At 51.3% G+C, this 14,066-nt stretch overlaps 4 protein-coding genes across 4 annotated transcripts; 2 read left to right on the top strand and 2 right to left on the bottom strand.

The window, feature by feature from the left end:
- Nucleotides 1–676: 676 nt before the first annotated feature.
- On the top strand, nt 677–1,870 carry COL26b_010759 (uncharacterized protein; the record flags this gene model as incomplete). Its single annotated transcript, XM_053183446.1, has 4 exons — nt 677–933; nt 991–1,021; nt 1,074–1,396; nt 1,489–1,870. 4 exons carry the CDS (start codon nt 677–679, stop codon nt 1,868–1,870), a joined length of 993 nt encoding a protein of 330 aa, XP_053032597.1.
- A 434-nt stretch (nt 1,871–2,304) lies between these two features.
- On the bottom strand, nt 2,305–5,414 carry COL26b_010758 (uncharacterized protein; the record flags this gene model as incomplete). The annotated part of the gene is made up of 3 exons (XM_053183445.1): nt 2,305–3,326; nt 3,380–5,296; nt 5,360–5,414. The coding sequence occupies 3 exons, from the start codon at nt 5,412–5,414 to the stop codon at nt 2,305–2,307; spliced, it is 2,994 nt and encodes a 997-aa protein (XP_053032596.1).
- An 814-nt stretch (nt 5,415–6,228) lies between these two features.
- On the top strand, nt 6,229–8,020 carry COL26b_010757 (uncharacterized protein; the record flags this gene model as incomplete). Its single annotated transcript, XM_053183444.1, has 3 exons — nt 6,229–6,331; nt 6,478–6,560; nt 6,647–8,020. The coding sequence occupies 3 exons, from the start codon at nt 6,229–6,231 to the stop codon at nt 8,018–8,020; spliced, it is 1,560 nt and encodes a 519-aa protein (XP_053032595.1).
- A 189-nt stretch (nt 8,021–8,209) lies between these two features.
- Nucleotides 8,210–9,088, bottom strand: COL26b_010756 (uncharacterized protein; the record flags this gene model as incomplete). Its single annotated transcript, XM_053183443.1, has 2 exons — nt 8,210–8,932; nt 8,984–9,088. The coding sequence occupies 2 exons, from the start codon at nt 9,086–9,088 to the stop codon at nt 8,210–8,212; spliced, it is 828 nt and encodes a 275-aa protein (XP_053032594.1).
- Nucleotides 9,089–14,066: the final 4,978 nt, after the last annotated feature.

Genomic DNA, 14,066 nt, shown 5'->3' with positions numbered 1-14,066 from the left:
GGAGGGGTAAAGTTGGGTTCATGCAAGCCTTATCATCAGCAGCCTTCGGGGCTTATCTATCTAACTAAGCGACATTGCAGCTACTGAGTCCTTTTTTCTTACTGCGCGAGGAGTCGAGCCCTGAACCTTGCGCACCTTGTTAGCTTCCACTCTCTCAGAGCCACCCACTATTGAGAGCCCACGTCGAAGGACAGTTGCTATCAGTAAGATTTCTTCGCCATGTGTTTCTTTTTCATAATGCCACTCTAATTCTTCTAGACAATTATGACGCGTGGAAGGCGTTCACTCACCAGCCTGACCTAAGTACCGGACGCAGCTGGCAGGTCTTCTGGCACGCGTCGTGGCTCATTCCGGCCGACCCTAAATGGGCCTCGCCTTTCTACGAACCGTTCTCGCACAAGTCACGGGAGATGTGCCATCCACGCTATTCTAATTCTGACGTTCAATTACCGAATCAGCGGAAGATCTACTGTCTCAAATCCGGTGGCTTTCCACTAGGACAAGTTAGTGCCAGCACGCCCCTGGCCTTGACTAAACCAAAGTACAGCTGAGACGCCGGGGGCCCGAGGGATGGCATCATTGTTTCCTTGGTCTCCCTTGATATTCAAACCTTTATTGTCAATCTTCCTTGTCTTCCTGTCAATGAACACTTGAGAGGCCCATCATCCATGTCGTGATGCCACACTCCGCCGCCGACAGAAACCTCTGGCTGGCCTATGCCAACGCAGTCAAGGAGGCCATCCAGTTTGAGCCAACGCATGGTACTGCCCTGTACCTCTCCAGCAAGGCCCAGAAAGGACCCTTTGCTTCACCACGGATACCTCTGGAATACACCAATGCCGGCATCTATGAAGCTGCGAATAATCATCTGCGAACAGGAGACCTTTTCTATCACCCCGATTCTCGAGATTCTTATGTGAAGTCTCTCAGAACGTGAGTCGCTTGGCACTGAGAATAGGTGAAACTGCTCAGCTGATCGCCTTGTTATAGCTTTCTCCAATCAGTTGATGCCGTAAGCGAGGTCTGCCAATCCGCTGCTGAGTGCGCGCTTCAACTGACATGCACATCTACAGGGTGCCAGGGGTGACGTTCACATCAGCATCGAGAGTTGTATGAGGGAGCTCGAAGATAGCCTTGAAATCTACGAGAAATCCGCTGATAAGGCACGCCGGACATTCAAAAAGCACTCGGATGTGGGCATGACTGGTGATTCGACCTTTTCGCAATGGCACCAGACTAATGCGCCGGCCTTTTGCAACTCTATTCGAGATGTCGAGGTTGCATCTGATGCTCTTCTAGCTGCAGGAAGCGTGCTCATTGGGCCGCGAGCGCAGAAGTGGAATCAAGACTTGAGAAAGCTCCTGTACGCAATGATGTCAGAGCAAGAGATACCAGGGTGAGCCAGAACCAGATGTTCACGATATATAAGTCCTGGAGCTGACAGAAAAAAAGGATGACAATGCCGATTGACATGGACTTTACCCTCAGATCAGGCGAGAAGGCTCAGAAACTGCTCAACAAAATCAAATTGCGTAAGAAGGCAGGTCCGTCAAAAGTTGTGGCTTGCGTCCCCGCGTTCTATTGCCCCGACTACGAGAATGTGGTCAGGGATTGGATCGGCGCGGGCCGTCGCGATGAACCGGGTGATAGATTATACGTGCGTTACGCAGAAGGAGAAATAGCCGACGAGGGCGGGTTCGGACATGAAGAGCAGGGCAACAGTTTCAAGTTCACCTACCCACCATGGCTCTCATTCTATGTCGATGGACACGAGTTGCCTTTCAAGGCTGTCATGCAGGACAGCGATGTGGACATCACCATATCTTTTGACAACCTAAGAATTGTTAAAGTCGCCCCAGGCGCATGGTAAGTCCTCGTTGATCCACTTCCTCCTTGGAAAAACAAGGTCTGAATTATCTCAACCAGGAATTTAGAAAACCTTAGTTCATCATATCCTCGGATGAAGGCAGGCCTTTCTACGGACACAAAGAAAATCGCACAACCTCACAGACTCGTTGTGATCAATAATCTGGTCTTGAGGATTTTATTCAGTGGTCGAGTCGTTGCAGAGGTTGCAAAGCAGCTGAACAGAATACAGTACTACGGAGGATTTCTGAATGTCTTGGGAGTCTCTGCAGCAATGGACCAAGACAGGAGCACGGATCAGACATCACATACAGCCACGTGGAATGCTGAAGATGGTGTCCTTGAGGTCATCCCAACCGTCTATGGAGGCTTCGCAACATTCATTGGGACGGTTGGCAAAGCGCTTTGAACATAATCTTATTAAAGACGACATTACATCTACGTAGTATACTCTTGTATAACACTGCGTGGCTCGACATACTTACCAAGGGGCTTGTAATCCAGATCATATCCAAATGCCCTTGGTCCACCAATGTCTAAACCGGCCTGAGTCTCTGTCCATCGTGGCGAACAAGTGATACCGATGACCGTGACTCGATACCCGTACTTAAATTCGGGAACTCCAAGGGCTCTTCCTGACTCGTTGTCCAAGATGGAGATCAAGTCCGGAACGGCCGCCAATATGCTAGTCTTCCCATCCTCGCTTGTATGCTCAGCCAGTATGTTCTCGTTCTTGAAAGGAACCTTAAGCATTCCACCTTGAGCTACGGCAGAAGCTCGGTCTTTCACACTGGCTGCCTCATCCTCGTCGCCGCTTTCGAAAGCAGCAATGTGAACCTCGCCGTAAGAGTGGCCCTTGAATAGACGACGCTCAACACGCATGATCTTGCCCCTAAACAAGACCTTGGCTGCTTCAGAGCCGCCAGCTTCATTGATGATAGATTCGGCAACCGTGCTCATTGTATTTGTTGCTTGGCATAGGGATACGCATCTTCCGATGCGCCAAGCGAGGGACACGGTGTTGAGAACGCCGAACTTCTTGACTTTATCAGACGTGGTCGGCTTCGCAGCCATTCCTACTCGAGAACCCATCTCGGAGCAGGATGCGCGGAGAGCACGGTCGACGATCTCATCGTTGGGTGCCCTCGTCATGATGATTGTCTTGCCGTCGCCTGAGTCAATCGCACACGGAACTAATTCCAAAGGTGCGTGGACTGCCAAGGTCGTTTGCCAGTAGGTTGGGTAGGCTCGACCCATCCAGTCTCCATCAATGATGGGGCTGTCAAAGAACCTCGAGGAACCAACCAGGAAGGGTTCGAGGCCATTGGCGCCACCGATCTCGAGACCCATCACTGCATCAAACTTGTCATGGCGCATGTACTCCATCAAAGCTCGGAAGGCGTCTACTGTTTCGATAGACTGTAGCCGTTCAATGGAAACAGCAGGAGATCCCATGTGACCTTTCATCTCAGTTAGCATCAGCCAGTATTGGCTGACGTTGGCGTCGACTTACCACCCCAGTAGATAAGGTCCTTCTCTTTCAGTGAGGAAGGCTCAATGACGCGCATCGTGTGTCCGTCTCGAAGCATGTTCCGTAGCTGTATCTTGGAGGCTGCTGGACTTCCACCTCCAGCACAGCCAAGAACGTAGCAACCGTCGGCAAGATAGTCCAAGTCCGTTTCGCTGATGATCCACTCCGCGATGCCGTCCTTGTTGACCTTGATTTCGGGCTTGTAGGAAGATGGATCGACCTTCTCCTCTTCCTTTGTAGCACGGGTCAAGTCTTTGCTGGCCTCCGTTTGCTCTTCTCCAAAATCCTCGTCCGCGAGTTCACCGGCATCGTCCAGCTTCGCATGTAGATCGATATCACCAACTGCCTTGACCAAAGTCCGGACCTGGTTGGCCACATATTGCAAAGGCATTGTCTCGACCTCGGCAATTTTGATGCTTTCAGGGATAGCTCCAGCAGCAATAGCCCGCTCAATCGCTATCTTCTTGGCGTTGTCAATAGCCTGACCTTCTGTCTGGTGCGTGGTGCCTTGCACGATGTCAACCGCACCGCAGACTCTCGCAATGGCGGCACCAACGGCATTGGCAACGTCGTGGAATGGTGGCCGAATCAACTTCGACGCTCCCTTGAGACTGTCCGGCGATAGTATGGCGCCGCCACCAACGAGGAGGACTGGGACGGGATCCGGCGACGTTTTGATGACATCTACAGCCCCTTCAAGAAGAGCTTTGATCCGAGATATTGCCTCTTCTACGAAGCTGACCTCCAAACTCTTCACCTTATCGGTCGCACCAACGACTGCTTTACCTGCGGCTACTGCCACGTCCGTTGTGGTGCAGACATCGCCTCCAAAGACAAGTGCACGACTCAAAAGCTCAAGTCCCACAGACTCTGGACCGACTTTGACCTTGCCATCCACAGTTCTGACAATGGAGCCGCCACCGAGACCGATCGAGTGAAGATGCGGCATGGAATAGTTGACTCGGACGCCGGCAACAGTAACATACGCGGAAGCTTGTCTCGGCATGCCTGAAGGAAGTAAGACGCCGACGTCCGACGTCGTGCCACCGATATCGACAACGATCGCGGAACTATCACCGCCAGAATCTAGGCCGGCAAGGTACGCTGCGCCTCGCATCGAGTTCGTCGGTCCACTCGAAAAAGTGCGGATAGGAATCTTCGCCGCTGATGCAGCGTCCAAGATAGTGCCGTCATTTTGGGTGAGGAATAAGGGACACGTCAGATTGAGTCTCTTGATAGCCAAGCGAAACCTGCTGACCGTCTTTCTCGCGTATCGCAGAATGGCGCCATTCAATATGGCTGCGTTCTCTCGCTCGATGAAGCCGATGCTAGCGCTGGCCTCTTTGCTGCACACCACATCGATCCCGGGAACCTCGCGGAGGATAATATCGCGGACCTTCTCTTCTTGGCCGAAAACCTCATCGATAGGCGAATAGACGCCCGAAATGACGACGGCCCCAACACCACTTTCGCGGATCTTGGCGCACTCAGCGACAACCTGGGCTTCGATGACCGGTGCTTCCTGGGAACCGTCGATGTGAAGACCTCCATCGACAATACCGACATACGATTTGAGCACGGCTGCCAGATCTGGCGGGAACTCGGCAAAGGCTGGAACCTCACGAAGGAAAGACTTGCTCAGCCGGAGGACACCGACTTTCTGGAGACGCCGGACATCGCGCTCAATAACAGCGTTGATGAAATGCGTAGTTCCAATTGTGACGCTGGCTATGCGCTCCGGAGAGTTTGTGAGATCGGCTGCAGCAAGAACGGTGCGTACTGCGGTCTCGATACCGGAGGTTGCGTCAGGGGTTGTTGGGGTTTTGAAGTGAGCTAGAACGCCACGGCTTTCGGTGTATTGAAGACTCAAGTCTATTGCGACAGCATCGGTGTTTGTGCCTGTTCTCATCCGATCAGCAAACATTCTTCATTTGTCATGCAGCTCACAATAAGGTAGCTTACCGCCGACATCGACGCCGATGCGTACAGTTCTGCGAGAGGGGGGCATTTCTCCCATGATGGTGGTCGACTTCAGAGATTGATAATCGTGCAGCCTTCTGGCAGGGTGGTTAGAGAGCTAGGTTTCTCATTTAAACCCATGCGGTTTGAAACGACGATCTCGCAGAAGAATTACCCCGAAGATGTAATTACGTGACTTGGTTACAAGATGTCGTGTCGTCGGAGATCATCCAACCGGCCGCGCGGGTCTGCCAAAGCGGATAAGCGGGTAAATGGAACTGAGACCAGAACCGTTTACCTGGGCTACTAGATCATTGTCTGCGTAGGCTTGCAACATCAACCATAAGAGAAGAGATACTGAGGGATATTCAGGCAGGTACAAGCGCGATGGTTCTCCAAAGGCATGCAGCTAATCATCCCGGCTGTCAGATGCCGAGGGGAGCCATGCGGGGTAGACTGGGTTATCCTGGGATCCTGGTGTTCGACAATTGCCTGAAGTTGCTCTTATCACCGGTGACCCCACAGACGGCGGTAAACTATGATAACAATCGCACAAGACGTTTGGTCTGAAGCTTTAGAGTTGGAGTCGTGACCCCAATGATAAGAGCCCATTCATCCGTTATTCATCCGTTCTCAGGACCTGCGCGCGCGATGCGAGCTTTATCTGTGGAGGCATGATGAAAGTGGCCCGGCATCAGGTGGGCGCGAATGCAACGTCCCCTGGGGCGATAGCGTGCGGTCATGGTAGAATACCGTCCGAAGTGTGCGGGTGGATGCTTGTGATCTCTTGGTTAAGCAGTTCCATTAAACAGGACGCATGCCCTCCGAATTCCTTCCGAACGACCCAACCTGTCGGGACTGCGAATTGCAAAATGGGCCTCAACGGTGTTCTCCGATGGCTGCGGCTGCCCGACACAGATGTAGCCGAGTCCAACATCTGGATCAATGAAGATCTTCGGCCAATGCCTCCAGATCGTAGGAGATGGACAACTTCAACATTTATCTCTTTCTGGCTGACCAACCAAGTTGCTAGTTAGTGTTCCCTGGCTACCGCGCTGTGTTGATAGCTGACTGATCTGACGTAGTTTCCAATTGGCAACTTGGTGCATCTCTCGTTGCAGCTGGTCTTTCTGTCTGGCAAAGTGTCATCGCCATTATCATTGGTAAAATCATCATCGCTGTTGTGGCCATTGCGAACGGGTGTGTGGGTGCAGAATGGCACATTGGGTTTCCCGTTGTGTCGCGTTACATCTGGGGTGTCTATGGACAGTATCTCATTCTGATTCAAAGAATCATCTTGAGTCTGGTATGGTTCGCCGTCCAGTCATGGACCGGTGGTTTAACCGTGGTCAACTGGTCAGTGTTGCTACACATAACATCAACTTCATCGTTCTAACTGGAGAATTCAGTCTATCAGCAATCTTCCCATCCTTCGAGTCGCTCGGCAATGTGTTTCCAGAGAACTCACACCTCACAACCAAGGACTTTATTGGGTGGATCATCTTCAATGTCCTGCTTATCCCAATTCTATACATTCGACCCGAGCGTATCCAGAAAGTTCTCCTGGCGTTCAACATCATCTCGTCGGCGACTCTGGTGTCAATCATGATCTGGGCCCTAGCAACTGCGGGTGAAGCAGGATCATTGGTACGACAAGGCTCAAAGTCAATGACATCTAGCGAGCTTGGATGGCAAATCGTCCACGGAATCACAACCGTTATCGGGAGTATTGCCGTGGGCTTGACTAACCAGCCTGACTACTGCCGTTTCGCCCGTCGCCCAGGCGATCAGATCTTTGGGCAGTGGTTCAGCATCATCTTTTTCGGAGCCATCTTCCCAACATTCGGATGCCTCGCTGCTTCCGCCACGGGGGTCATCTATGGCGAGCCGATCTGGAACCCACCCCTGATCGTCCAAGCCTGGCTTGATAACAATTACAATGCCAAAAGCCGGGCCGGTGCTTTCTTCGCTGGCCTCGGTCTTTTGTGTATTCAGCTGAGCATCAACTCCGTGGATAATGCGTTCTCGGCCGGCATGGACCTTGCTGGCTTATTCTGTCGCTACATCAATATCCGGCGCGGCGCTTACATTGGCCTGGTGCTCAGCATCGCGTTGTGCCCCTGGGAGCTTTTATCCTCTGCGTCCGTCTTCATTTCGGTGCTCTCCGCGTACAGTGTTTTTCTCGGACCTGTCATTGGCATTCAGATCTGCGACTACTTCATCATCCGCCGGCGCAAGATCAAGCTGTCGGACCTCTATCATCCTAGGTCAGATGGATCTTTCTACTACTGGAAAGGCATCAACCCACGCACCTTCATCGCCTGGGTGTGTGGTTTCGCGACTCAGCTGCCTGGCTTCGCAGCCAGTGTCACTCCCAACAGCGTCCGTGTGGCCGATGCTTGGATCAATCTTTACTATCTCGCCTTCCCTCTTGGTTTCGCCATATCGTTCTTACTGCACCTCGCTATCAACACCGTCTGGCCACCTCCAGAGGCTGGTGTAATTGATGAAATGGACTACTATGGGACATTTACTGAGGAAGAAGCAAGGAAAATGGGCGTGGTTACACTTGAGACGGAGATTATTGAAGGTTCACCGAAAGCTGTTGAAGCAAGTGGTTTCGACCAGGGTGCACGTGGTTGGCTTAAGTCAATGCTGAAGTAGTTGAAGAAGGCATACAATGTCTTTGCAATCTTGATGCCTAGGTAGACTTCTGGTTAGGTTCGCACCAGATATTTGAATTGAAGGAAAGCAACACACTCTGCGGCCACGTTGTATCTTTCTCTCTTTGACTCCCCTGTCCATGCTTTATGTATGACTGTACAAATATATAGCTCATTCAGAAACCCAGCATCAAGTCTTTTGACAGACGGGAATCTCCATATCCGCTAGTACTGGTCGATGATCCGAGTAGTAGACCCCATCGTCAAAACGATTGGACAGCACACCAAAGTTGTGAAACTCAATCCCTGTTGGATTCAAGACGAACAGGTGGTCAATGATCGTGGGCTCTGCCTCCCCAAACGTAGTATACGTAATAGTATTTCCATAGCGATGGGACTTGGGAACGAGGTTCTTCAAATCTGACATGCCGTCACGTTCCCCCGTTAATAATCTGTGTGGCTCTTCGGCTGGCCCGCTGTTGAAGTCTCCTCCGAGGAACACAGGAACGGCAGCTTGGTCGTCGGTGGAAGCCTCGGTCTGCCACTGTCTCGCAAGTCTTAGTAGTAGCTTTGCGCTTTCTGAGCGTGCCTCGGCGCTGCGATGGTCGAGGTGGGTGCTCATCACGACAACCTTTGTAGAAGAGACCCTGTGGCGGAAAAGTCCGATGGTGACTATACGGTTTATGGTTGCGCCCCAGGCGCTGGAGGGGACCTCTGGAGTAGGGCTGAGCCAATACGTCTGAGTCTTTTCCAAATCCCAGTGGTCGGTTCGATAGAATATGGGCGAGAACTCTCCGTCAACCTCCCCGTCGGCTCGTCCGCGGCCGATGTAACTCCATCGCGAACCTAGCTCAGAGTGCAGGTCGAGGAGTTGCTGGTACTGGGCTTCTTGGATGCAAACGAAAGTGTTCGCCTGCCCAAAAGTATGTATTCTCAGCTGAGCCGCCAGCCTTGGACAGCGCACATCCCAGGGCTCCTCATTGGGGAGAAGCGTTCTCTTGACAGCGTATCTGATGTTAAGGGTGATGATGCGGAGAGGCATTGTGTCTTTGACGGTCTTGTTATCCATGATGTTGGCTGAATGACACCCAAATTGTTGAAGCTGCTTTCGTACTGCCTTCTTCCGGTCGACCAGGCAGATTACTGCAATGGTGGCCACAGATGGAAAAGTGAAGACTGTCTGCAGGCGGATGAGATGTTTGAAAAGCGAATTCCGATCGCTCAAGAGGATGTTGAGGAGTCAACGATCAGACATAATGGCTTCGTTCCCATGGGAAATGAACCAGTTCCTCTAGAAGATGGGGCTATTAAGCATATTACAAATGTTATTTTCAGCTGACGGGGCCAGCTGACAAGTCAGTGCATCCACTGACGTTGGCGGTCTGGGCATCTAAGGTATCAAAAGATGCTGAGCTAGAGGAGGTAAACTCTGCGGTTTGGCCTCTGCAACAGCTTGCGGCTGAGTATGCTGCGGGCCCAGTCCCAGCCCCCAAGGAATATGTATTCCGGGGGCAGGTCCAACTCACTTGTCCCAATCCAGTAGATGTTCCAACAGCGGGCTAATGCACGCTTAATTTTGAGAAGAAAAACGAAAAACGTCTTCTTCAATCGGATCAAGACTGACTAGAGCATCCCGTCACATCCCGTCACGCCTCGCAGACCTCCGCAGTATATCGTTATTCGGGAAGCCTGCCGCTTGCCGCTGAGTTCCACATCGCCGTCCCGCCGGACCGGGCCCAACGCTACCAACAAGGCTTAGTCCGGGAATAGGGGTCCTTCACTGAGTCAATCGGCGAAGGCATGTTTGCAGCTTCGATCAAAACTTCTCTCCAACATTGAGCTTAATCAGCTCATGTTTGTCAGCCGGGAAAAGTTCCAGAACACGACGAAATTTGAACCGGTGGGCTCAAAGCGGGAAACAATGCCGAGTTCCCTGTCACCATGCCACCCTTGCAGCGGGCTGTCGCTATTACCGCATTAGGAAGCCCGACGCTGACCATTACCTAAAAGTCGGGCCAAACTGACGGAGCCTCTACCGGGTTCCCAGCTTGCGCTCGTTCGGACGCAAATGTTTTCCAGCTGCTAACCGGCGTTCAGCCGTTATTATCGGTTGGTCGTCTCTATGTAATTGATGGTTTGCGGTTTGTATGCGTTGAAACCCGTCAGATTTCCTCCTCGTTGTAACCCCCTGCTCCAGCACTCGAAGGCGGAAGATGGGTCCAAGCAGCAGCGCACAAACCATCGAGTTGCAACAGCTTCCAGCATTGCCAGCTGGTGCTGGATTGCAGGCAACAACAAAGCTTGCCGACGACGATGTTGCGATATCGCCATTTAGAGAAACGGAGAGAGACTTGAGTTTGTTGAGTCCCAATCACAGTGGCAGTTCTCCTCAATCTACACCTCCCGAGGATGCTGTTGAGATCTTCCAAAAATGGAACTATCCTCGTTCAAACGTCGCCCGGATACTGTCCATCTTCTGGAGTCTGATGGTCATGGGCGCAAATGACGCGTCGTATGGAGTGAGTGATTGCTCTCCGGAAACTACTAAATTGTAAAGCGTTTTGACATGGTACTTACATGACTATCTCAACTATTTAGGCTATCATTCCCCATGTAAGTCAATACAAGACCTCCTGTGTGTCAGGTGGGTTGGTAAGTGAGGCAAGAAACTAACTGGGCGACCTCAGCTGGGTAAATACTATGAGTTGCCCTACTCGTTTACGTCGCTCATCTTCCTCGCGCCTTTCATCGGCCATACGCTGTCAGCGGCCCTGAACACCAGTCTCCACGAGACTGTCGGGCAAAGAGGTATAGCCATTATTGGCTCGGGATGTCACCTTGCAGCATATATCGCCATTTCACTTCACCTACCATACCCAGCACTCGTATTCATCTACATGCTTGCCGGACTGGGCAATGGTATTGGTGATGCTGCCTGGAACTCATGGGTAGCTAGCAACCTGGCAGATTCCAATGTGGTTATCAATTCAATGCACGCTTGCTACGGTCTCGGCGCCGTTCTGGGACCGGTGACTGCAACCACTATGGTCGTCAAGGCCGGTCTTCCTTGGTACGCGTTTTACTACTTCATGGTATGTCTCTGCAGTTCGTCCACACTGTCTCAAGATTAGCTGACACAAAATCTAGGCTGGCTTAGCGGGCATAGAGCTCGTCACAACATCGACCACATTCTGGTCTGCAACCGGCAAAGCTTACCGAGAGGCCAACCCCAAAGGCCCGGAACCAAGAGAGTCGATCGTTCATGAAACGCTTTTCAAGCTACCCAATGCGAGAACAACATGGGTTTGTGCCATATTTGCACTGGGATATGTTGGGCTCGAAGTATCGCTGGGTGGATGGATCGTCACCTTTATGTTGCAGGCCCGGCACGGCGAGGAATTCGCCAGCGGCATGACAGCAACAGGGTTTTGGGCTGGACTAGCTGCAGGTCGCATAGCCCTGGGTTTTGTCACTCCACGCGTAGGAGAGAGATTTGCCGTGATGGTTTGTCTACTATGCAGTCTCGGTCTCTGGAACAATGCTGACCTATGTCACACAGGCTTATCTCGGGGCCGCCATTTGTCTACAACTTCTCTTTTGGCTGATCCCGCAGTTCTTCATATCGGCCATCACAGTTTCACTCCAGGGCTTTTTCCTAGGGCCGTTGTTTCCAGCCATCATGATAGCTGTAACAAAGTTGCTGCCAAAGCACTTACACGTCAGTGCTATTGGATTTGCCATCGGCCTAGGAGGTAGCGGTGCCGCAATTCTTCCGTTTGTGATAGGGGCGCAAGCTCAACGACACGGTGTACAAGTACTATCACCGATTGTGTTGGGAGCTTTGGTGTTCTTGTTAGTGACGTGGTCTTTCTTGCCTAGCTTCGGTCGAAAGCAAGACTAGAGGGTGAATGGTTGAAAGCAAAATTTCTTCTATGATAATTAGCTTCAAATGGTCGTAATATGATGAGCGTACACTACCCCTCAACTCTGTCTACATATGTTCTTACAAGCTATCTGCACAAACAAATGTTTGGCCAGCTTCCATGGGTATTCACATACAACCGCTGCTCAATAAGCGCCCGCATATTTTGGGTATTGACGAAGTTTTTGGTGCGTCGAAATGATTATCCAATTTGATAGCTTATTCTAGCTACATGTAATCGACGAGACACTTGGGGGGTTGCTGCTATCGCTCCTTTCCAGCATTTCATCGTCAATATGGTTTCCATACTCGGGAGGCACGTCCAAACCACCGTCAGGCTCCACCAAATCCACCGCCTCCGGGCTCTTCGGCCACACAAAATTGTCAAACGCATCAATGGGTATCTTTGGAGAAACAAATAAAACAATAGGCAAAGTGGCGTGGTATCGGAACTACAGTTTCGTTAGCATGCAGTCTAAGATATGTCTCCTCGCATGATACTAACCTTTAACAAGTTGTCGTCAGACTGAGCAACGTCGACAGCTATATGAAGTGTGTGTGTTGTACCGAGTCCTTCTGTGTCCATATCTGAAGAACACTTCTTCGGGTCTGTTGGTAGTGGTAGGTTTTGTATTACTCGATACACAGGTTGGCCGCAATCTTCCGGGTTTTCCACCGGCGCAAACCATTCCGCAACTTGGCGATCCCCATCGAATTGCTGCAGGGGTCGAGCAGTATTAATGGCAAACTTGTGAGACTCCAAGAGCTCGCACTTGATCTGCTTGATTTGCAACTTCTTGTTCAGCGGCGTCAGCTGTATCTCGAGGGGTACCGTTGTGCCGAGGGCTACAGCCTTGTGTGCTATCGATATGCAATATCGGATGTTGTCTGCCCAAGTCCCTTCCATGTACATGGGATCCATCAACTCAAAGGCCGAGTTCTGGACCGTTCTGTTGATACGAATCGGTTGGTGGGCGGTAGGCATCGATGTCGACGTCTTTCCTCGGATTGTCGATGCAGAGAGCTGGTATGATATGCTGCAGCAGCTGCACCCTCGGAATGTCTCTGGCGTGTTGCCGGGTATGATCAACTTGAAGGGCCACTCGTGGGTTTCGATGTCACCCGATGCGGTCGAAGAAACCTTTTGCCCGTGGTCGATGACGAATGGAGGCAACTCGTCTTCATATATGGGAATGGTACGAAAGTCGGGCCTCTTTGCGCTTACATCGTGGTCTCTAGAAAGCACACGGTTAGTTTCAAGATACTCAATTGTGTGAATTTCATACGCACCTGCACCGAAGAAAGCCAACCATTCGAAGCCGTACTCCGGTGGCATGCTGCCCGCAAGGCAGGCGCAAACTGAGCACTCCGCTAAGGGTTTGCTCGCTAGCTTCATCAACTGGTCCTCTCAAGAAAACAAAGTCTTTTTTCAATCTGAATGGTTCAGTCGTCAGCGAAAAGATCGCATCGAGGAACTTGGTGTTTCATACCGGATCTTGAGACAAGCACTTCCGTCCCCACGAGTGATTCGAGATAGGAAGGACCGCATTATTCAGAAACCCCGCTTCTCAAAGAGGTAGTCGGTTTTGATATGGCCAACGAGAACCCATTATGGTCATGATGATGGGAGGCGGAACGATAATAAATCAAGAGACGTAGTGAATTGAAGGTGGAAATTTCTCGTCCATGTCGCCACAGGCTGATCAATTGTCCGCGGCAGAAAACATTCGTACTGCTGATACAGGCCGACATACGGTCATGTTCAGCCCTAAGGCAGACGGAGGCATCCGCGAAGGAGCCAGGGGCTCACGCGAGATGGAAGCAAGGGTCCAAGCTAGTTGCATGGTGCCAATGCCGGTGGAGAGTATTTCCTGAATAGGAAAAAGCGGTTGATTGGGGGCAGTTTTCCGAGCTCGGGTTTCCTCCGTTAATGACATGTAGCAAGAAAATTTCATATGATCATGAGAGAAGAAAAGCCATGATTGACGTCGTGGCGTCGCCTGATTTCTGCACTGAAAGAATATGGCTGCAGACTGGATAATTCTACGCGTATGAATCGCGCTGGGTTGACTCATGCGTGAGGTACTGGCTTACAAGGCCTGCGAAACCAAACCCTCAATTTTCC

The sequence above is a fragment of the Colletotrichum chrysophilum genome (genome assembly GCF_026319265.1).
Source record: "Colletotrichum chrysophilum strain AFK26 chromosome Unknown scaffold_120, whole genome shotgun sequence".
Classification (NCBI taxonomy): Eukaryota; Fungi; Ascomycota; class Sordariomycetes; order Glomerellales; family Glomerellaceae; genus Colletotrichum; species Colletotrichum chrysophilum.
This window is presented reverse-complemented; position numbering and strand designations above follow the sequence as displayed.